Below are 23,696 nucleotides of genomic sequence, written 5' to 3'. Positions count from 1 at the left end.
ACTAGTAGTCTTTTAATTAGGGTGAAGTCTTATAATTTAGTTTTATTGTTAATAAATGTATATAGTTCTAGTTCTCTAGGATTGTTAAATGGTTCATGGTTTACTACTAGGCTAACTGCCCTAAGCCTAGCCAATTTACCCATTGTGAGAATCAAACCCTGCACTTTATGATTGTAAGGTAAACACCTTAACCATTATGCCAACCTCCCACTTTAGCATTGCAAGTTTTTTTGTTTTTGTTTTTTGTTCGTTTCTACTGTCTCGTCTTTTTCGGTTCTTATCGTTGTTCATTGTGCGCTATATCTTTGTTGAAAATTGCAATAAATACATATTTTGGTAAAAAAAGAGAAGGAGGAAGAAAAAAGTGTACTACAATGGATTTTATGTGCAACAAAATGTCTTTACTTATAGTTTTTCCCATACTGTTTTCCCACAAAGAGCACACATTTTACGCGCGATGGAGCAGGCAGACATATAAAGCCACTTTGGGAACGTTTAATAACCGTGGGTAGTGCTGATACGCGTTTTTTAAGATACCAAACTAAACTACCTGACAACTATGTGCTATTAAATCCGATAATCTCTTCTATAACACAAAACATCGCAATTTTAAAGACCACTAAATAATGCACAAATAAATTTTCCATAACACTCTAATGCTGCACCTATGCACTAGGACACTTTTAAATTGCTGACTTGTAACCATAAAAAAGCTATTTCAGATGTAAATTCTTCTTAGGAAAACATGTTTTGGATAGCAATTGTTTAGACAGTTTTAAACATTATGTACTGTTTGCCTATACAGTTCCTGAGTGATTCTTAAAAAAATGTATTGACCTGAGTACAGTGAGTACGCCTAGCTACACTCTTGACCCTCATAGTTCACTAGACTTGTAAACTACGCTTGCGCCGTTTCTACATGGCTTCCAAAACACTGTGGAATTATGGTAGTTGCAGTAATGAGGTATTTCTTTAGTTTGTTTCTTTCTAATGAGATGATTGTATTCATTTGTGCTGCTTCTGATCTATTCTTAATACAGACGTTTGTAGTGGGATTTAGTAAATCACATTTTTAGTCTCTGTGTTGGAATTCTTCCGTTTTTAAATTTCATTTGAGTTCTGTAGCTAATGAAACAGTTGCAGGAATGCAGTATAAATATTCAGTCGTAAAGCAGTTCTTGTACATACAACTGATTGTTGAATTTCTTATCTTCTTTATTCCACGTGTTATCCTCAAATTGCCAGCATAGCGCTCGACGTACTCAATAATCACGGCCAAAGTAAAAAAAAAAAAAAAAAACTGCTGTCGGGACTGGAGGCCCCATAAGGGAGAATATTTTTTCTGAACAGTTGTGAAGTACTGTAGTACGGTAACGGCACAGATAGCTACCCGGCGGTGTGAAATTTCACTCCAGGTAATTCTCACTGCTGAACTGACACAGTCACCTACTCCATGCGCCAAAAATGAGAAAATAGACTGTGAATGGCTGAAGTCTTAAACTCAAATGTCTTGTCTTTATTTAGTGACTTAATCAATAATCATCGGGTCATTCGGCACGTTTGCTCAAGGGGACAAAGAACCAGTGATGTAAATGGAAGTAACACAGATGGAATCCGTGTTGTATGTTAGCAACGTGATGTTTATTAAATCTGCCCTCACTGTCAGAGTTAATATATTTAGACATGCGGGAGACAGTGAGATTTGCCCCGCGGCAAATTTTTTTTGTTTTGTTGCAGTCATCAATGTGTGATTTTTGTCTTTTTGAGGGAAATAGTGCCAATGAATGTTAGTTCTATGCTTAGCCATATGTGTGTGTGTGTTTCTCAGATAATGAGATTCTTCCAGAAATCTAAACTACTCAGAGCCAAGGTCATTCTTTTAGCCCCCTTCTGGCCTGACAAACCGTAATAACATGTTATCTTGGGAAGCTTTTAATAGCAAGTTAATTTAATTGCTGGGAACAGCAATTTACCCTATCAGCTTAAGCTCATGCATCAAAAAAAAAAAAATGATGAGAACAATGTTGCTAGTTATACAGTGGTGTCGCAGCACAATCCTTTGTTATCTGACAAGCTTTTAGTAGCAAGTATATGTTAAGGATTTTGTGCTAGTATTTTGACACAGCTGACTAGCAGCACTTATATAAGTTTAGCCAGATGTCAATAGTTTGTCTGCAACCCAGAGAAAAGTACAGTTTTGTACCTACCATAAATGTAGATGTTCGAGTGTTCACACTGCTGCAGTCATCACTCTTGGGTTATCCTGCCGTCAGGCGGTCCCGCAGTCGGCCCGAGTTCCAAAGTCTTGGTCCGGCGTCGATTGCTGTTGCTTCTTCCCTTACGTCAGTGCGTCAGGGGTATATAAGATGCATCCAACTCCATTTTCTTCAGTTTTTCTTGCCCCAGATGTCAGGTGCCCCCCTATAGGTAGGCAATACATATTGCTATATAAAAATATACATGTAAAAATAAAACAATACTTCAGTCACAAGCAAATACACCACAGAGGTTGTCTAGGATAGAAAGGAATAGATAGGTCCGGCTAGTTCAGAGGGGATGGAGGGAGGGTAACCTGGACTGCAGCAGTGTGAACACTCGAACATCTACATTTATGGTAGGTACAAAACTGTACTATGTTCATCATGTTACACTGCTGCAGTCATCACTCTTGGGTTGAATCCCAAAGCTAAGGATGGGTGGTGGAACTAAACAGGGTTTGGAGAGGCTAGTAGGCCCTGCAGAACTGCAGTGGCAAAGCCAGCTCTGGTTTTAGAGTATAGAGGTAAGTGATAGTGCTTGGTGAAGGTGTGCACTGAACTCCAAGTTGCAGCCTCCAAAATATCCTTGGTTGGTACCCCTCTGAGGAAGGCTGTTGATGTTGCTGTAGCCCTGGTGGAATGGGGCCTGATGTTACCAGGCACAGATTTCCCATGGTGTGTGTAGCAGAAATGGATGCAATGTGCTATCCATTTTGAAATGGTCTGTTTTGAGATAGCTTTTCCTTGAGATCCTGCAGCATAGGATACAAAGAGCTGGTCAGATTTTCTGAAAGCCTTAGTTTTATCCAAGTAGTAACGTAATTGCCTGTGAATGTCCAAAGAGTGTAGGAGCCTTTCCCCTTTGTTCTAGGGATTTGGATAAAAGGTGGGCAAATGAATGGTTTGGTTTAGGGCCACACTGGATACCACCTTTGGCATAAAGGAAGGGTTAGTTCGTAAAGAGACTCTGTCTTGATGAAAAATGATGAAAGGCTCCACTGCCATTAGGGCCTGTAGTTCTGAGACTCTTCGTGCTGAAGTTATTGCTAGCAGCAAGGCAGTTTTCCATGATAGGAACTGTAGATCAGCAGTGAAAGCTGGTTCAAAGGGCGGAAGTGTAAGCTTTTCCAGAACAAAGTTGAGATCCCAAGTTAGTGTTGGTGCTCTCCGGGGCGGTCTTATGTTCTTAGCCCCTCTGAGGAACTGTCTTAGTAATGGATGTGAAAATATAGGAGGATCCGTGTTGTATTAAGCTGAAATAGCTGAGGCATGGATCTTAATAGATGAGAAAGAAAGTCCTTTGTGCAACATCTCAGTTAAATATTGAAGAATCTGAGGAATATTTGGGACAAGGGGATTTTGGCCTTTAGCCTGGTTCCAGGCGCAGAATCTTTTCCATTTGTCTGAATAGACTTCCCTGGTGCTGGGCCTCCTGGCCTCCAGAATGACGTCCATCACAGCTTTAGAGAGAAGTGTTGACTGGGTATTTAGGCAATTTGCCATGCAGCCAGATTTAAAGTCTTGAGCTGGCTGTGTAGAATCTGATTGTTTTGCTGAGTGAGCAGGTGAGGAATTGTAGGCAAAATCCATGGTGGGCCTTGAGCCATGTTCCTTAGTATTGGATACCAGTGTTGGCGTGGCCAGTCTGGAGCAATGAGTATCATTTGTGGCCTCTCTAAGCTGGCTTTCAGCAGCACCTTTGCTAGAAGAGGCAGTGGAGGAAAGGCATACACTGTCAATGTTTTCCAACTGAATGAGAGGGCGTCCACTTTCCAAGCTAGTGTGTGGTATGTCCTTGTGAAGAATTTCCGTAGTTGGTAGTTATGGGGGGAAGCAAACAGATCTATGTCTGGGCGCCCCCATTTTTGAGTTATCATTGCGAATACTTGTGGATCTAGTTTCCACTCGTGAGGATCTGTGATGTTTCTGCTTAGATCGTCTGTCAGTGTGTTTTTCTTTCCTGGCAGGAATTGTGCTTGTAGTTGAACTTGGTAGGTCAGTGCTGTGTTCCACAAGGTCATTGCTTGTCTGCATAGGGGGTAGGAGTGTGTGTCCCCTTGCTTGTTTATGTACCACATCACTGTGGTGTTGTCCGTCTTTATTAGGAGTTGTCCTGGATGTAGGAGGTCCTTGAAAGCTGTTAGGGCATTTTGTACAGCTAGCATCTCTTTTTGATTGATATGTAGATGCCTTTGGTTTGCAGACCATTTGCCCTGAATACCCTATCCTGCCATGTGTGCTCCCCAGGCATAATCCGATGTATCTGTTGTTATAGTTTGCCTGGCTGTGGGTAAGGTGAAAGGCTGACCCTTGTTGAGGTGACATGCCTGAGCCCACCATAAAGACTCCTGTTGAAGGCAGGGAATGAGTGGAATTATTGTTTCCAAGCAGTTTTAATTGAGACATCAGATATTGTTGATATTACAGCATGTGAAACTGACAATTTAAGGCCCTCATAGCTAGAGTAGCTGAGGTATATACTTTTTCCCCATCTGTCTAGTGCTCTAGAATCCCTTTCAGAGGGCACAGGATTTTTAGCAGTAGAGGCTTTAACCCCTTTGGGACCCTGGGAAATGGTTTCTGGGTCAGCAACATTGCTTTTATACAGGAATTTGTGTGAGTCAGGGACTCTGTAGTATCTGTCTGGTTTGGCTGGTGCAGGAGGTAGAGAATCTGGGTTAAGGCTCGATTCTGAATAAACATCATCCACAATGTTTAACACAGGTGGAATTGCAAGTGGTCTGTGCTGGGGTAGTAAAAGGAACTCTCGGAGCCTTTTCTTAGGATCAGAGTAATCCTAGCCTTCCCAGTGGAAATGTTCCCTCATAGTATGTAAGGTTTCCCCAAAAGAGTAGTCTTCTGGGGGAAATGCAGAAGGGATAGACTCTTCAGCATCAGAATCTTCATAAGGGGAAAGGAATATTCCTGTTCCTCAGAAGAGTCTGAGGAAATTGAAACCTGGTCAGAGGAAGCGTAGTCCTCCTCCTGCCTTGGCCTTTTATCAGGAGGGAGATGGGAACCCCTGATTAGGGTGATTAAGTCTTCAGCCATCTTAAGCATCTGTTTCCTAGGCATGGGGCCTTGTACTGGAGACTGCTGTGCAGTCTTCTTTGTTTTTAAAGGAGTTTTCAGTTTTGCATAGGATTTAATAGTGAGTGTAGTCGGTCTGAAGACACCTTCAGCAACTGAAGGCATTTCAACTGCACCGGAATCTCCTTCAGGTAAGGAGTCGGAAGGGCCTAAAGGTAAAGGTTGTGGAGGCCTAGTAATCGGATGTCGCCTGGGGTTCTAAATCAGCGGTCGTCAGGGGCTGCGGAGGCACCTCACTGAAAACCGGAGAACCGGTGACTGGTCTAGCAGAGGCCTCGGAGTCCGGTTTGGATTTCGGCTGCCTGTCCTTATCTTTGCGTTTTTTATGCATTCCGGTCGTCCGTTGCTTCGACGGCATGGTATAATTAAATTTTCTACCAAAATAATGTCGGGCGAAATCAAACCGACGTTTAATAGTTCGTTTATTAAACCTAGCACAAAACCGACAACCTGTGACGTCGTGGTCTGGGCCTAGGCAAGGAATACAATAAGAATGAAAGTCCTTATGAGGTATTTGCTTCCCACAAGAAATGCAGTTGTTAACTTTTTCTGACATTGGACTGAGGCAAGAAAAGGTTCTCCAATGGGGTACTTAGCTTTATGAAGACTTTGGTCTGAAATTTGATTTGAAAATCTCAGGAGTCGGCCGACCGGCACTTGCGAACTGCTTCTGCTTCGGGCACCGTGCGGCAAGAAAGACTGAAGAAAATGTTGTTGTATGCATCTTATATACTCCTGGTGCACTGACGTCAGGGAAGAAGCGACAGCAACCGTCGCCGGACCAAGACTTTGGAACTCGGGCCGACTGAGGGAAGCTTGACGGCAGGATAACCCAAGAGTGATGACTGCAGCAGTGTAACACGATGAACATCTTAGAAGCTTACAGCTGCCCCACAGTTCTAATCTGTAGTAACTGCCCCAGAGGTTAATGCTCATTTCCCCAAACCCAAAGTCAACAATAATGTTTTGCCGTCTCTGCTTTTAGGTTCTGTCTGTACTTTTTCATGTTAATGTGTATGCCAAATTCCTAACAAGAAAACATACTTACCTATATAGAATTGGATGCAAGGTATTGTTTATTCGGTAAAATGCTGAAATACTGTTTCTCCAGCTTGTGTGAGCCCCAGTCCAATCATTAGTGGACCAGAGTTCCACTGTGGCGACCCCTAAAAGCCAAAAAGGCAAACAACATTGGTCTATATAACCCTGGTTCCACTAGCTCTTTACCTTCCTTTGTTAATATTGCTGTTACTGCCCTTTTCCTCATTCTTCCTATGTGCTGCCTTTCGAATATTTCATTAAATATGGTCAGCCACACTTTCAGTAAATCCATGCCCCCTAATTTATATACTTCAATTGGATGTGTATCCTGTCCCAGGGTTTCCTCATAGTTTGTGTTTCATCTTGTTCTTTTACTCTGTTTAACATTATTGAGTCAGTGAAACTTCTTCTTTTAAAACTTTGTAAAATCAGTTTATGTAAAGTTGTCATTTGTTTTATCCAATTTTTTATCTCTTCTTCAAACAAACCCTTAAAAGTCTCTAAATACATTCAAAATATGCTTTGGGTCCTTTTCCAACTTGACAGTTCTGGGATTTCTGAGTTTCACAATCCCCCTCTCTGCTTTGTGTTGTCTGAGTTTCTATGCCAACATAAAACAAAGAAATCTGTTTAGGAGCAGTTTTTCTTTAATTCTCTCCAAATGCCCGCCCACTTTCTGCTAACTCCCTAATTTCTGTTGGGAGTTCAATCCTCTCCTTTGTTCTGCAAAGGTTTTTTTGTTTGCTAATCCCTGTAGGTATAGTCTGTTGTTTTCATTCCTGTTATTTCTCTACCTGATTTGAAACAGACAGCTCCTTAAACTCTGTTTTCATCTTCTCTTAGCCATCTATCACTTCCTCTTTATTTATATTCAGTTTCCCTAATGCTTGCCTTAGGTCGGCACAGGCTGCAACGTCATAAATGTCTATTCTTTGGATACTGCTGCTCTCCTTGGACAACTTGAGGCACCTGATCTATCTGTGATGATGGTCTGATCATCACATGCAGTAAGTATTCCCTGGCAAAATTTTATCCCGTTAAGCACCTTTTTCAATTCACTTTGTCTAGTTTGAGGAGCCATTCATGAGACTTATCTTATCCTGGTGGTTAAAGGTATGTATCCAACAACCCTTTAGGCTGCTTTGCTCATCTTTCTAGGTTTTTTTGGTGGTGTCTCCCCATCCAAATTGTCTGCATGATTATTTCCCCCTGCCATGTTGCATGAGCATACTATTAATCGTTATTTAAGTTTATATAAGATTTAACTATATCTAGCAAAAAATCCACAAACTCTATACCTGTTGTGGTGTTGTACCCCGCACTCCCATCTACTGTTTCAACAGTTCACTTTTGCATATCCATATGCGACTATTGTGCTGTTGAAGTCCTCTTCCTATATTTCTCTTTGAACAAACACTTTTAGTCTGCACCGACTCTACACTATTTTATCCCTCTCAGAAGGCAACATCATTTATTAGTGGATTCAGACTAAGAGATATATTTACTTTTCAAGTTTTGCATTTTTAAACTTTTAAAGTTGAGCATTTTCATCTGAACATCACAAGTCTTTTAACATTCTAAATCGTTGCCGAAAATCAACGACTGAATACTACATAGATGACTAAAGTACATGTATGAAACGGTGCTATAAACTGCAAGAAAACTTTTGCATTTCCTAAATAATCAGTCAACCTGCCAGATTCTTCTTTGGACCCCAAACTTAGCCTTGTAAAAGTAATACAGGATGTAAGTTTGTTTCCTGAAAATGATCTGTTACTGAAGGAGCAAACATAAGCTACTGTTAAGTCATAAGTTATAAATGCAAATAATGTATACCATATCTGCCCCTGGGTACTGCAGCAAGATATGCTGGGACGTTTGCATATCTTTGCCCTTTATTCCTGTATTTTTTTTTTTTTTTTGGTGGGGGTAGAGGTTCCTTGGAGTAGCATTTTAGTGACTTGATTGGCCCATAAGAACTCTGGAGTGAAAGCTAACCTGTGAAAAACAATCTCTAAGGAGAGGTTTTAATATATGTCGATGTACATGATGAGAGCACTAGCTTGTATGAAAGACTGGGTTTATTTATAGTAGCTAGTTCACTGCCTTCATGTACCATCTACAGTGGTGGATTTAGGCTTTGGTGCAGGGCACCCGTGCCTCCCCCTTTTGCTACCTTGACTTATGTGCAGTAAAAGCAGGCACCAAAAGAAAATACAAAAAAAGCTCATCAAATCTAGAAACTTGAAAAATGTACTTCCAAAGCAGTACATTGGTGGTGCCGCAGACTTTGCAACTGTTGAGAGAGAGAGACAAAGATTGCACCTGATCTTAAACTCTCAGAACACCTTTGTTCCTGATTTTTTTTTGATGATTCGTTTTTTTTTCCCTAAAAAACAGTTTTAAAAGATTTCGACACAGTGTGTGTTTGCATGCCTCATAGCTGTTCTGCAGAACAAAATATGTTAGCGCAGTGCTAGAAAACAGAGATTTGCACTCAAGTTTTTTTTCCCTTTATTGTTTCTACTTCCTGCAGTAGATACCTTTTGACCCTGTTATGTTGGGTTGTATTACTTGGTGATCTTGTGGGAGTATAGAGGCCCAAATGTTTATTCTCGTCCAGTGTCATACACTATAGTTTGTACCATTAGTGGTCACCATTCTGACCTGTTTGTCCGCACACGTGTTTGCACTGTAAGCTGTTGGTAATTCCGCAGGAAGAGGGAAAAGATGAAGGATAAACAGAAGAGAAAAGACGAGAATTGCAGTTGGATTGGAGCTGCTTGTATGGTTAGTAAAAATTCTCAGGGGTCAGGCATTTGTATTGATAATTCAGTTTGTAAAATGCAGCTATTCCATGATAAAAAGAGGTCATTGTTCCCCTCTACTCATTACTCATTAGACCCATTATAGAGTACAGCACCCCTTTTGGAATGTACCTCACAAGACATCTGCAGCAGCTGGAAAGGCCACAGAAGTACCTCACAAAGAGGATTACTGGCCTCAAACAAATGCCCTACACTGACCGCCTCAAAAAACTCCAGCTTTACTCCGTAGCATATCGCCTACTCCGAGGTGATCTCTGCCTAACATATAAAGCTATGTAAAACCCAGAGCTGTTGGACATGCTGCACCTAAAGAAATCCCAATCCCTCCGAGCTACACGCTCTAGGGACCTAAACCTTGTCACCACAATAAACAGGACACGCTGGAGGGATAGATTCCTGTCCCAGAGACTTCCTATACTCTGGAACAAGCTACCCATCTATGTCAAGCAAAGTTCTTCATTAGCACTCTTCAAGAAAAATCTTGATGAGTGGATGGGAAATAGGAAATACACCCCAGGGATCACTTCTGTGTCTCTGCTGGACAGTGGTACAGGAAAATAACTTTCTTGGGTGGCGTAAGCTATGGAACCTTGCTGGCTAGGCTTACGTAGGCCCTTGGGCTGATAGCCTAGTACCTACCTATGAACCTATAAAATCAGTAATTGTGCAGCAAAAATTTGCATTTTTTTGTACTTGTGGTCTTCATCGGCATTTCTGCATGACATGTCAGATTTTCTTGTAATAAAGTTTTGTGAATGTCTTCAATGTTGTGAAACAGTGAAGTATTTTTTTCTTATTTTGTTGCACTGTCTGGACTACAGAATAATCTGCCTGTTAATTACAGTAAGCAGTAGCTTTGTTAGTTTAGATAAGAGTAAGTTAATGTTACTACATTCTGTAATACTGTGGGTTGTAAATCCCTATGAAGTGGCCACTTGATTTGCTATTTTATCAAATCTCCCTTGGGTGGTTTTATGAAATTCTCATGCATAATGCACTACTTGTAGGAATATATTAATTTCTAGCCTCCTTGTTTATACATAGGATAAATATGAAGCTAGTAGAGTTTTATGTTAGAAAACGTGACTTTCTTAAAAACAAATGTACATGTTGTATCATACTGTTAGTCTGATAAATGAACTATATGATTTTAGACAAACCTTTAAAGGTTTACACTTTTGAATGCAGTAAATGTGTGAGCTCGGCTTGTAGTACACTTGCCTACCAGACTTCCATAGACCTTTCTTCATGCCTTCCTGGCCACTGCAGTCTGCCTCTTTGGAACCCTTTCTGTATTATGGGAGCTGGGTGAAAGTGGGTGTTTAGCCTGTTTTTCTATCATGCTATTACATCTGCTGCAGTGATCATTTATTGTAGTAAAAATAGACGTCTGTATTGTATTTAGCAGTTAATGATCACAAAGTATGTTTAAATAAAGAGTTTGTGCAATACCTTCCGTCTGTTGTATGCATCTGTGGAAGTGGTGGAAGAATTAAATTGTCAAGTTCATTGTCCTTCATGAGCTGTAACAGAAATGTGTGCATGTATGTACTGCATGTGTGTGTGTGTGTGTGTGTGTGTGTGTGTGTGTGTGTGTGTGTGTGTGTGTGTGTGTGTGTGCATACATAAGTGTGTATGTATTTATTTGACACCCTGGCCCCATGTGCAAAATGGGAAAAGGGGTTGAGGATGGATGGATGGATATAATAAATATGCACGTGTGTCCACATGTAAGTGTGTAGCTTAGTGAGAACATTTTGTGAGTAAATACATGATGTGAAGTTGTTAATCTCGCCGATTATTCTCACTGATGGGTTGGAGCCAGTCCTCGGCTCTGACATGGCCAATAGCAAGCTCAAGGTTTGCCAGTAGCTCAAGACCAGCCCCTTATCCCACCATGCACTGCTATAATTACCCCAGATCTAGTTTGCAGCGGCAAGAGAGATCTCGGTGATCCAGATAGCTCGGACCATTTTAGAAACAGAATTAATAGCAAGTTTTTAAAAAGTTTTCCTTTTCATATATTTATGTAGTGTGTGTTAGTTCCATTATTTTTAGATAGTTTAGACAGTTTAGATAGTTTAAATTGTTTTAAATTAGGGACTTGTTGGCTTTTTAGTTTGTGTGGGCCTTTAGCCCCTTTTCCTACTATTAATCCCTTTAGTAGTTAGTTTTTTTTTCTGTGGGACTCTTAGTCCCATATTTGTGTTATATTTTTATTTATATATTTTTATTTATATATATATTATTGTTGTTGTAGATAGTGCCCGGGTTGGGCTTAGTTGTTTGTGAATCTATTTACTGTTTTTCTCTCAATATGTCAGAGGATAGGGAGAAATCCCATCCCAAATCGGGTTTTAAAAAATGCCCAGATTGTGGGCAGAAAATGTCCATCACTGACGGGTATATTCAATGTGTCTACTGCTTAGGGGCCAAGCACCTCCAAGACACCTGTAGCATTTGTCACTCTTCTCTTCAAGAGTACTCTTGGAGAGAAGGAGGAAACTTATAGATGGAGGAATGCTACAGCAGTCTTTTTCAGAGGTTTTGAATAGCCATGAAGGTGCTAGTACGTCTTCCAAATCTTCAAAATCCAAGTTTTCAGATAAGGTATCCAAAAAGGCTAAAATTTCAGAAGGAGGGTCATCGGTTCCACAGTCATCGAAGCCGAGTGTACCTTTGATTTGGTGCCAGCTCTCAGTATTGGAGCCGGTCTCCAAAGTTCCTTCTTCACCTCTGCTCCAGTCAGTACCTTAGGTGCATTCAGCTAAGTCTTCAGTCAGCCTTTCGGATTTGGACATGGATCGGCTAGTGCAGAAGCTTTTACAGGCACCAGGACTTGCCAAATTGTTGTCGGCCCCGACCAGCTTGTCGGTGCCGAAGACTATGGAACCGAACTTGTCTACTTCTCCTCTGGGCCGTACTGGACTCTCTGAGCCGAGGGAAGTTGAACCGATGGTGGTCGGACCCTTGGAGCAGATATCCGCTCCGGGGTTTTCGGCTCCATCTACTCGGATATCCTCGGCGTCGACCGAGGGCTCTAGGAGCCGATACTCTCCAGTCGGGTCCGGGGAGGATAGTGACTCTCCCTCTCGGGGCTTCGGCTCGGATGAGCTCAGCTCCTACCTCAGGCTCGGAGCCCAGGGTTTCAGTGCGGGAGGATAAAACGGTACTCTCGGGTCCGTCCACTCCTCCTCGTCGAAGCCATGCTTCCTTCGATGCTAGGAGGAGAGTTTTGTCTCCAAAGACAACATCAGCATCGGTTCAGCTTTCCCTCTCCCCTCAAGCTCCTGTGTCTACTTCTGCATCTACCGACCCCTCTAAGCGTAGAGACCCTGAGCCTCAAGTACCCCCACAGGGTGTCCCCTGCTCTTGTGAGACCTCCCCAGACCCCCCCACTGAGGAGGTGCCCAGAAAGAGACTTTGTAAGAGGAGGCACTTAGACTCCCCACAGGAGTCTCTGACATCTGACATGGACTTAGATGAGTCAGAAGGGTCCCCTCTGTCCCTCTCTGAGGATATCTCTTTTGCAGAGATACTAGAGATCCTTAGTCAGAGGGGCGACTGGCAGTCCAAGACCCCTACTGAGGATGAGTCTGTGCTCTTGAAGGCTTTTGGGTCTCAACCTTCCACTTCTTGGGTGTCTCCTCCTTACGACGAGCTCATGGATCTGATCTCTCGAAAGGCGTGGGAGTCACCGGAGGCCATGGAACCTGTCCCTCGTAGACCCAATAAATTCATATCTGCCCCAGTCGATAAACCTTTCTTGACAAAAGGAGTGCCTGTGGATGCCATGGTGGTGGCTGCAGCCACCAAAAAGGAAGTATCTGAGACATCCTCTTCTATCCATCCCCCTAACAGAGATTCTAGGGTTATGGATAGATATGGGAAGCGCATGTTTAGTTCAGCGACTTTTTCTCTGCATTCACTGAACTACTTGACCCATTTTACAAGACTACAGAGAAATCTCTTGAAAGAGCTAGGAGATACTCTCCAGGGTACAGTAGCTGCAGGAGTGGCCGATAAAGTCAAAGCCCAGCTTGCTACCCTTAACTCAGTAGTGAACTCGTCCATGCGTCTCATATCCTATGCAGCTGATGGTTCGAGTAGAGCTGCTAGTTCAAGCATTGCTCTTCGCAGACAAGCCTGGATGCGTCTCTGTTCCTTTGCGGAACCCTTCAAATCTTCTTTTATTAATACCCCATTTGATGGCTCATCACTGTTTGGGCCCAAAGTAAAGGAAACTTTAACCAGGTGTGAACAGGAAGGCAAGACTTTATCTGCCGTTGGGGTCTGCTTTTCCACTCCTACTCGGCCCTACCCCAAGGGCCCTGGGGGGGGGGAGATGTGGTTCCGAAAAACCCAAGCAGCCTTTCACGACACACGTGGTGAAACCCCCTCTAGAGGCAGAGGAGGGGGTTATAATGGAAGATGCCGCCCCTGTGGCAGAGGGGGTCCGCAGCATCAGGGTGACAGGAGTCAGTTCTCTGGTCAGTCCTACCAGCGCTCCTGAAAGGGGGCCCGACTGGTCGGCTCTGGAGGCAGTCGGGGGACGCTTGTCTTTGTACCCAGAAGCCTGGATAAACATAACATCGGATACTTGGGCACAAAGCATTATTTCCAGAGGATATTTCATACCGTTCTTTACCCCTCCCATTCCTATCAAAAAAATCCCAGATGTTCCACCCAATCTCAGGGAACAAGCAATCGTAGAGGTCCACAGATTGCTAGAAAAAAAGAGTCATCCAACCAGTCCTAGCAGACCAAGTCGGATTCAGAACTTACTCAAGATTCTTTTTGGTACCAAAGAAAACAGGGGACTGGAGACCTATCTTGGACCTCAACAGACTCAACAAGTTCGTAAAGAAAGAGAAGTTCCGAATGGTCACGCTTCAGTCCATTCTTCCCTTTTTAGGGAAAGGTGATTGGATGGGCTCCATAGATCTCAAGGACGCGTACTATCACATAAAGATGGACAGCTGCTCCAGAGATCATTTGCGCTTCCGGCTGGGAGCCAATCATTACCAGTTTCGAGCCCTGCCCTTCGGTCTCACTTCAGCCCCCAGAGTGTTCACCAAATGCATGGCAGTGATCATGGCTCACCTAAGGCGTCTAGGAGTCCAGGTGTTTCCATACTTAGACGATTGGCTCCTCACCACTACCACCAGGCATCAATTGACTCAGGCAACACAATACACTCTGACACTCTGCCATCAATTAGGCATTATGATCAACTACGAAAAGTCTGCCTTATCGCCATCTCAGCATACCGTTTTTATAGGAGCAGAGTTAGATACCTCAACCACCACTCTACGTCTCCCTATCGAAAGAGTCTCCCTTCTTCGCCAAAACGTCAGCTCACTGGTGTCAAAGAACAAAGCAACAGCAGCGGAGGTATTGAAAGTACTGGGTTTGATGGCGGCAGCAGTCCTGGCTATACCACTCGCAAGGATGCATATGCAAATCCTTCAATGGCTTCTTTTCACTCAGTGGTCTTACCAGAAACTACCAATGCACCACATGATTCTTATCACGGATTCTTGCAGGAGACACATTCGATGGTGGTTGATGTCTCTTCATTTTACAGTAGGGAGACCCTTTGCCCCCCTCAGTAGCCACTGTGACCACGGACGCTTCCCTGATAGGGTGGGGGGGGGGGCATTTTCAGGGAAAGACTGCCCAAGGCACATGGACAGATCAAGAATCACATCTGCACATCAGTGTTCTAGAGCTGAGAGCGGTACTTCTGGCGTTGCAGTACTTTCAGGACTCTCTCCCTCTAGGGACTATTGCAATTCAGACCGACAACATGTCAGTAGTCTGGTACTTGAACAAGCAGGGCGGAACCAAGTCTTACCCCCTTTGTCGAGAAGCCCTCAGGGTTTGGCAATGGGCTGTGTCGTCCCAGCGTTTTCTGTTAGCAACGCACATCCCGGGGAAATCCAGCATCATAGTGGACAAGCTAAGCAGGGCAATATTATTCCCTCACGAGTGGTCTCTATATCAACAGGTTGCGGAGCTGATTTTCCGCAAAAAGGGGCCAGCCTTGCTGCGACCTTTTTGCCAGTCACATTAATTCTAAATGCAGAACCTACTTTGCCCTGATACCACCTCTCGGTCATCCCCCGAGAGATGCACTTTTACACAATTGGCCCCCAGTCTCCTTTATGCATTTCTACCCTTCCCATTAATACCCAGATTTCTACAAAAAGCAAAATTGCGGGGAAGGAAGGTTATACTCATAGCCCCCTACTGGCCTCGACAGATTTGGTTTCCGTTTCTTCACCATCATCTGTTGGAGGATCCATGGATCCTGGACCCAGTTCCGGACCTTCTGATGCACCCGTCAGGGGACCTTCATCCTTCTCTACAGTCCCTGAAACTCACTGCTTGGCTAATCCACTTCCCCTAATTGCCATGCTTCATTTAATTTCAGAAGATACAAGACAGATTCTCTTGTCCCCTCATAAGCCATCTACCAGGAAATTATATGGGAGCAAATGGAAAAGGTTCTCAATTTGGGCCAACGCGTTGAACATTGAACCTTTTCAAGCTCCGCTATCTTCGATCTTGAAATTTTTGACAAAAATTTTTAAGGAAGGGGTAGCAGCTGCTACAGTTCGAGTTCATTTACCTGCTATCTCAAATTTTCACCTTGGTCTTGATGGCTCAAATATTATGAGCCATAAATTATCCAAAACCTTCCTTAAAGGCATTCTTCATATGAGACCTCCAATAAAAATTCCATTTTCTCCCTGGAATTTAAACCTTATGCTGTCTCAACTTATTCTTCCTCCCTTTGAACCAGCTTTTTCTTCTGCTTTAAAATTCTTATCGTGGAAAACAATTTTTCTTGTGGCCATTACGTCTGCCCACAGAGTGTCAGAACTTCAAGCATTATCCATCAGACCACCCTACATGATCTTCCATGCTGATAGAGTATCTCTCAGAACGAACCCCTCATTTTTACCAGAAGTCTGTTCTGAGTCAAACATCAATCAGGTCATTGAACTCCCAGTGTTCTTCCCCAACCACTCTAACAACTTAGAATATATGCTGCACAAACTTGATGTTCACAGACAGCTCAGATTTTATCTTGACAGAACTAAGGATATTAGGAAATCAGATCAACTTTTTGTAGCATTCTCAGAAGCAAGAAAAGGCAATCCAGTGGCTAAAACAACCTTATCTAAATGGTTATCTGATTGTATATCCTTTGTTTATGAAAATGTGAGCATGCCTTTAACACACAAACCAAAAGCTCATTCTTCCAGAGCTGTCTCTACCGCTTATGCTTTTCAAGCTAAATTGCCCCTTGATGATATTTGCGCTGCAGCCACTTGGTCTAACCCTCATACCTTTATCTCACATTACAAAGTAGATAAGGCTTCTAGGGACAGGTCTTCCTTTGGTTCTACAGTACTGAAGAACATACTCCCATGAGCCATCCAGGGTTGAGGGTGCTAGGAACACTACCCATCAGTGAGAATAATTGGCGAGATTAACAACTTCACATATAGAAGTTGTGTACTTACCATAACGTTCGATGTGAGTTGTTTATCTCGCCTTTATTCTCACGTCCCTCCCTCCTTCCCCCTCCTGGCTGACTGTTGACTTAGAGGCTAGTGCCATGCTGGTTATTCAATATTTCTCTTTCCCTTTGGGTACTCTTTTTCTTAGATATATATATAAGAGAGTATGTATAGGTTGTATATATGTATATATATGTATAGACTATTATTCACAGCAAACAAGATGTGAGGTAATTCTAGCAGTGCATGGTGGGATAAGGGGCTGGTCTCGAGCTACTGGCAAACCTTGAGCTTGCTATCGGCCACGTCGGAGCCGAGGATCGGCTCCAACCCATCAGTGAGAATAAAGGTGAAATAACTCACATCGAACGTTATGGTAAGTACATAACTTCTATTTATGTGGTAGGAAATCAGATGGATATCTTAAAGCAAAGTGCTCCTTTGTTACAAGTCTGTTTTCAAGTATATTTACCAGTGGAATTCTCGTGGTATGAGTAGACTAAGGGTGTCAAGTAAAACGTACACAATTTGCTGGATTACCAGCTGGCTCACAAATAGAAACCAAGAAATCAGGATTAGTGAGACTACCTCCACCAAGTGGCAGCTCACCAGTGGAATACCACAAGGCACTGTGCTGGACCCACTCCTGTCTGGCATTTACTTCTCGGAGGTCAAGGCTAATGTTGAGTGCCTCTGACTCACCAAGTTCACAGATGACTGCAAATTGGGAGGTATCATAAATTCCCTCCATGACACTAAACATACTGCAGGAGGGTTCAGCACAGACATGACTGGTGCCAAAGCCATGGATTAAAATTCAATGCAAAGAAGTGCATTATAGTGCCTTTTGGGAAAACATCTACCCAGTCAAGTTATTCTATTTATAAGAAACCCCAAGGAGTTAACCCGGTAGTTAGAAATCTGGGATGATATGTAGACAGGAATCTGGCCTTTGACCAACATGTAGCCAAGATAGTGAGAAAATTATTATATGTTTCCCAGTTTATAAGTAAGGGAATGACATCTGGGTCCAAGGAAGTTGTAGTACCACTTTATGTGTCCATTATCAGATCCATCATTGAGTACAGTGCTCCCTTTGGCATGTACTTGACTAGGCATATGCAACCGTTGAAACACCCAGAGAAGTTCCTCGCCAAGAGAATCCAGAGTTTTAATACATTGTCCTATACATATAGTCACAGAGCCCTGTTTCTGTACTCTTGTCTCCTACACATTGTTGATAGGCGATCTGTGCTTGGCACATAAAGCATCCTTAGATCCAGCCCTGATGGAGCTTTTGCACATCTGCAAAACAAGCAGCACAGGAACACTAGATCCAGGGATTTGAACTAGTCAGAATTCTTGAGCAAAGAAGCTGAGAGTTATTGTTCACTGATTCAGTTGTGTCTATATCAGTGCTGTATTCTTCAGTAAGTGAAGAAATGCTAGGGTTTTGTAATCTGCAGCAAAACTAGTATATTTAAGGGTTGGTGACCAGGGCCGGCCTTAGCTGAAATGGCGCCCTAGGCGAAGTAGTGTTCTGGCACCCCTTAAGCCACACCCACACCACACTTATGAAACACCCCTATTTGAGCCACACCCACAGAGTCATTCCCCAAGAAAGCCACCCCAGTCATTTCCTTAAATTATTTCAATGCATAGGGAAAAAAAGATACATTGTAATGTAGTTAAACTGCAACTACCTTTGCATACGTATTTTCTACTTTAAATATCAGAGCCAGATCATTGTCAAATAGGGCCCTAGCACGGTAACAGACTACCCCCCCCCAGAGCAGCCACTCCAGCAGCAACACCCTCCCCCCAGAAGCAGCCCCCACCTCAGCCACTCCAATGTTCCATTATTTGGTTATTTCTCACCAGTTACCATGCATACTGTTCTCTTATTCGCTTCTACAGTGATTACAGATATTGAAATAAAATAGCACAAACAGACAGCCATTTGCTAAATAAACAATAGAGTCTCACAATGACGAGAGACTTATAGCATGAGCAGTAAACTTCTCTGCCCTTGAAACTCACATTCATTGAAATGGCAAGAAAATCCACATTCATAGTAATGCATCTGGCTAGTGGAGAACTGAGTTTACCTTTGGGCTGTTTTCAAAACAGACTCCTTGCACACATTTTTAGGGCCATGCATACACGTACTTATTCTTGGATTCACTTTCCTGATTGTACTGAATTATATTCCTTGTATAATACAGTACCGCTTGTTAGAGTATGTTTTAAATTTGTAGTTTTAAACATTTGTTTAATAAGCAATGAAACAAAATGTATGAACCAATAACTACCCATTTCAAAAAATGTCAAAAATAAAAGGCCACTCAAGACTTCTGTCATTACAGTCCACCAATATTACTGCCCACACACTCTCACACACACACACACACACACACACACACACACACACACACACACACACACACACACACACACCCAACCCACCCTTAGATAAAGCTGACAACAGTCCAAAATTCTTCTCTATCTACATGGAAATCTGCACAGAGAAGGGAATAGAGATCAGAAACTAACCACAGACCTTGGAGATGTGTAGCAGAAACCTTAACAACCATGCCATGATGTTATGTTACTACAGTGAGAACCAAAGTCTAATCTACAATAACCTGAAGGGGAATGCAAGTAATACAAAACCATTAGAGTGAGACAGACAAAACACACAGAATTCTGCACAATAATAAAATAATCTGAAATAAATGCAAAAGGGGATTTAAAAAAGTCAACATCACTCCAGAAGAATGTTAAACACACCAGATCTCTCCTTGGTAATTAATGATACACCACACCTACTTGTGACATACCTACTACATTAAAACCACACTTTCAACACGTGCAAAGCTATATGCCAGTAGAAATGCACTTGAACTATGTACCTCCAACAGGAAAAAAAAAAAAGATTCTTTGTAAAAATAAATTCTAAACATCCATCAAACAAATATTAAAGCCATGTATAGTGAAAAGGTTACAGTTTCATTGACATCAAGTACAAAGACCACATGTAAACATTTTAATTGTTTACCTTTAGTCCTACTAGGCTAGTGGCCTCTTTTCAGGGGACACCAGGAATGGCATTACTACTAGAGGAAATTTGTCAGAGCAAAACGTCTTCCCTTACTATTTTCAATAGGTGCTGTGTCTTCTAGCACCAATGATGAGCCTCCTACCTGCTGCTCCACTGCCACATATAAAAAGATGTGTAGTAAAAGTCCTCCTCAAGAATCCAAAGCTACCCTTGCATGGGTTAAAATGGAAGAAAGGACTTCATCGGATACATGCCCTACAAATCAACTCCACATTCTCAACATTTAGCTCAGTGTTGCCAAGCAGGTAATTCCACTGACCAAAAGTCATTTTATATAAACAAAACATGGGGAGGGCATCCCCAAATAGCAATATTATACAGAAAACAAAAAGCAAACAGATGAATTTGCAATAAAAAAACACAAAACAAAAACTGCTTATACATCCAAAATTCTTGAAAAGAATGCAGGCAATAATAATCCTCTGGGTATGACAGTGGTGGGAAAAGCAGAGCTCAGTAGACCATGTTCATTGCTGAAATTACCACACATACCCAAGTAGGCTTTAGCATGTAAACTTAGATAGATAAAGAATAAGGGGGAGACCAAAGGGCAAGAGGAGAGAAGGCAAATAGGATGGCAGGGAAAATATAAAAGTGAATGAAGAGGCACTAAACAGATGGGTTGACATAATTTTTGGACAAGAAAAAGACAGAGGCATATGGAGAAAGGTGTGCTAGGGTACTTTCATATGGTAGAAGCAAATAAAAATGGGAGGAAAAATAAGATAAGGAGAGAGGTTAATGAAGGTTTCCTTATGTTGCAAGTCATATGATATGTACAAAACAAAATAAATGATCCTCAGCATACTTGAGCAGACCATGCAGCTTTTGATGCTGACACTGTGCTCTGCACATGCATGTTGTTTGTTCTACCTTGTTGAGATGTAGTAATCAGACATCTATAATATTATATACACTAGCATGTACGCACATAGCTAATGCATATACCTTTCTACTCCTTTGCTAAAGAATTTTGGACAAACCAGAAATAGTGGGAATACAAAGGTCCCAAATCCTGTTCATTGTGCATTATTTACTTGTTCAGCTAATTCACTTAAAAAGTTAATAGAACAGGTTTTATATTAACACATATTTTCAGCATACTAGAAGCATGAAACGGTAACATCTGGCATTATTGACTGACTGTAATCCTCAGTCATTTAGCAGAACATCAACACTTTGGGGGAAATGGCAAAAGTACAAGGCAAAATCAGGGACAGTGTTAATATAGCACAACAAAATGACTGTAGCCATCAATTTCCACAGAACATAGCAGACATCTTACAAACTATGAAAATAATTCTGCTGCAGTAAGGAAAATGCGTTAATTCTCAGTCTCACTAATATTGAAATGTAGCATCAGTGAGCCTGAGAATTAAAGCACCCATTTCAGACTTTTCCCAGGATGCAGACGTATCTGGTTGCCTCAAAGCATTGTAGGTAAAATACATTACCTCAGGCTACTGTAACAAAAACAGCTACTGCTACTGTTTTGATTGTTACCAACCATTCCTGTACAGTAACCTTGGATGTTCTGCTTTGTCAAGGAGCATAAACCCCATGAACTGACTAATTGCCTTGACTTACCACAGGGTGCTGTAGCTCTGGCTGCTTTCATCATGGGATGTTGCAGACAATTTAACTATCTATCTATTGAAAGAAACATGGCATTTATTTACATAAATTAGCAAGTGAATAGATAAATGGCCTGTAGTATCCCTGTTTTAAGCAATTGCAATGCTTTACTCCTACACTGGCCATTGCCCCCCTAGAGCTGTGAGCCCACGTCTGTTGTAATCTGTGATTGATTCCATCTCTTCTCTCATGAAATCTCATCCAGCTGTGCTACAGGCTGATGCCTATTCATGGTTGATGGAATAAAGGATATGCTTTGTGCCTAGATGCCTGGGCATAGTTCATATTCTTTGTCTCCCCATTCATACTTTTAAGTGGCTGCACTCTTTTTCCTTCAGGAGTTTCAACTAGGTTGGCTGGTGCAGATGAATAATACAACCACAAATCCTCCTGACAGGCTTCCACAGTCATCATATTAATAAAGCAACAATAACCTTTTGTTAACAATCATAAAACATGCCAAAGGAAACAAAACTGTTTCTCTTTTATGTAAAGTTCTCAACACCTGGGAACCCCTCTCCACTACTGGTGCCTGACAACTGACAACTCACCTTCTGTCTGACAACTTCTCTTCAGCTATCAGATTCTACACAATACTAATCAACAAGTTACTGTACATGTTTATAATTATGTAATGCAATTTCATATGATCCAGATTTGCACATTTCTGGATAATTATTTTTCTAAAATCATGACCTAATTTCCCCACAGACAAACAGTAAAACAGCAAATGCCACAAAACAACTTTGCTTGCTCCAGTTGGGCAGGCACTGCACAGTAGGTGGATAATGAAACAGCAACATTAATATTTGATTATCTGGTAGTCAGTTATCTCTAGAGTCTATCTCCCCCTCTCTGCAGTTCACAGCTACTTTACTGGATGTGTCTCGGCAACACCCACCCCCTTTCATGACTGACAATTATGAGTGGATTAAAAGGTGCACAGGTCCTTCATGTGATTGAAAAACTACCTCTGGTTGTAGAAGGTGGAGCAGCTGGATAATTTATTGTTGGGCTCGAGAAAATCCTAGTGTCTGTTCTCGCGACTGGATTGTGTTTTTGGCATAGAACAGGAAGTGCAAAAGTAACATGGAGTCAGCAGAACGTAAACTGAATGAGTTGGAAGTGTTCTTTCTATTTTCTAAGGCAGTGGTTCTCAACCTCTCACGGCCTGGTAAAATTGATGACATGGCCCAGCGTTTGAGGAAACACTGCCTTAGAATGCTTTCTTTTAATCTTAAATTATTACTACAGGTCAATGTCTTCCCAGTTTTCATACACAAATCAGCCTTCTCTAGTTCCTATAACTTATCAGTGAGACAAGCTTTGATTGCTTCCCCTGCCTAAAACTTTTAATACTCAAGGAAAAAGAATTTTAAATAAAATAACATACTGCAAATCAGACAGAAAACAAACAATGGCATATAAACAACACAAAAATCAGTTTTCACAGAGAACAGTATTCTGGTAGAGGCAATTCAAAAGTTAGCTTTCTCAGGAGACACTCACACAAGCAATGAAGTTACACAGACAACTAATGTAGCTCACTCACTAGCTAGGGGTGTACTTAAAAAGCAAACCAACATTGTACACAGCAGGGAGCAAAATAAGCTTGTGTGAAAAATACACTAACCAGATACTCTGACAGTGGGCACAGTTCTTCATAACTGCGATGGCTCAAAACAAGTTACAGCAAGCAAGAACACACAGATGCACTCATACACACACACACACACACACACACACACACACACACAAACAGAACGACCAATTTAGTTTACATACAAACACATACCTGCACACACTTTCTCTCGCATACAGAAACAAACGGCTTAACTTACACATAAACTCACACTTCCACTTACCTTGTTTTGAATCTGAGCAGCCACACGCGCACGCATGATGACCTTAACCCCTCTCTTCACTGACGCATAAGCGTGATGGGCGGCAATTTTTTTTTTTAACTTGTTGAAGGCAACCTGATGCAAAGTGGGAGGGCGCTTCCCCCTTCCCTTCGCCCTATGGTTTTGTTAATTTGCAATCTTCTCAGCGCCCTGTCTCTAAGTGAAGGGTGCCGAGAAGATCGCAAAATGCCAAAAGTACATTTGTTAAAATAAATAAATAAATTCATAAAATTCCGCCCTTTACAAGGCCAGTTGTAAGGCACCCTAGGCGGTCACCTAGTACGCCT

General features: G+C 42.0%; 1 protein-coding gene across 1 annotated transcript in view; it reads left to right on the top strand.

Annotated features, from left to right (window-relative positions):
* Window positions 1–913: 913 nt before the first annotated feature.
* The window catches only part of EXTL2 (exostosin like glycosyltransferase 2), a 264,444-nt gene continuing 241,661 nt past the window's right edge, over window positions 914–23,696 (top strand). The window contains exon 1 of the mRNA XM_044085747.1: window positions 914–964. Within this exon, the coding sequence (XP_043941682.1) occupies window positions 945–964 (20 nt within the window). The 5' untranslated portion in view covers window positions 914–944. The remainder of the gene's footprint in view (window positions 965–23,696) is intronic.

Source organism: Protopterus annectens, chromosome 10.part0 (assembly GCF_019279795.1).
Source record: "Protopterus annectens isolate FY-2018-M chromosome 10.part0, PAN1.0, whole genome shotgun sequence".
NCBI lineage: Eukaryota > Metazoa > Chordata > Ceratodontiformes > Protopteridae > Protopterus > Protopterus annectens.
Note: the sequence above shows the minus strand (reverse complement) of the source record. Positions and strands in the feature narration are given on the sequence as shown.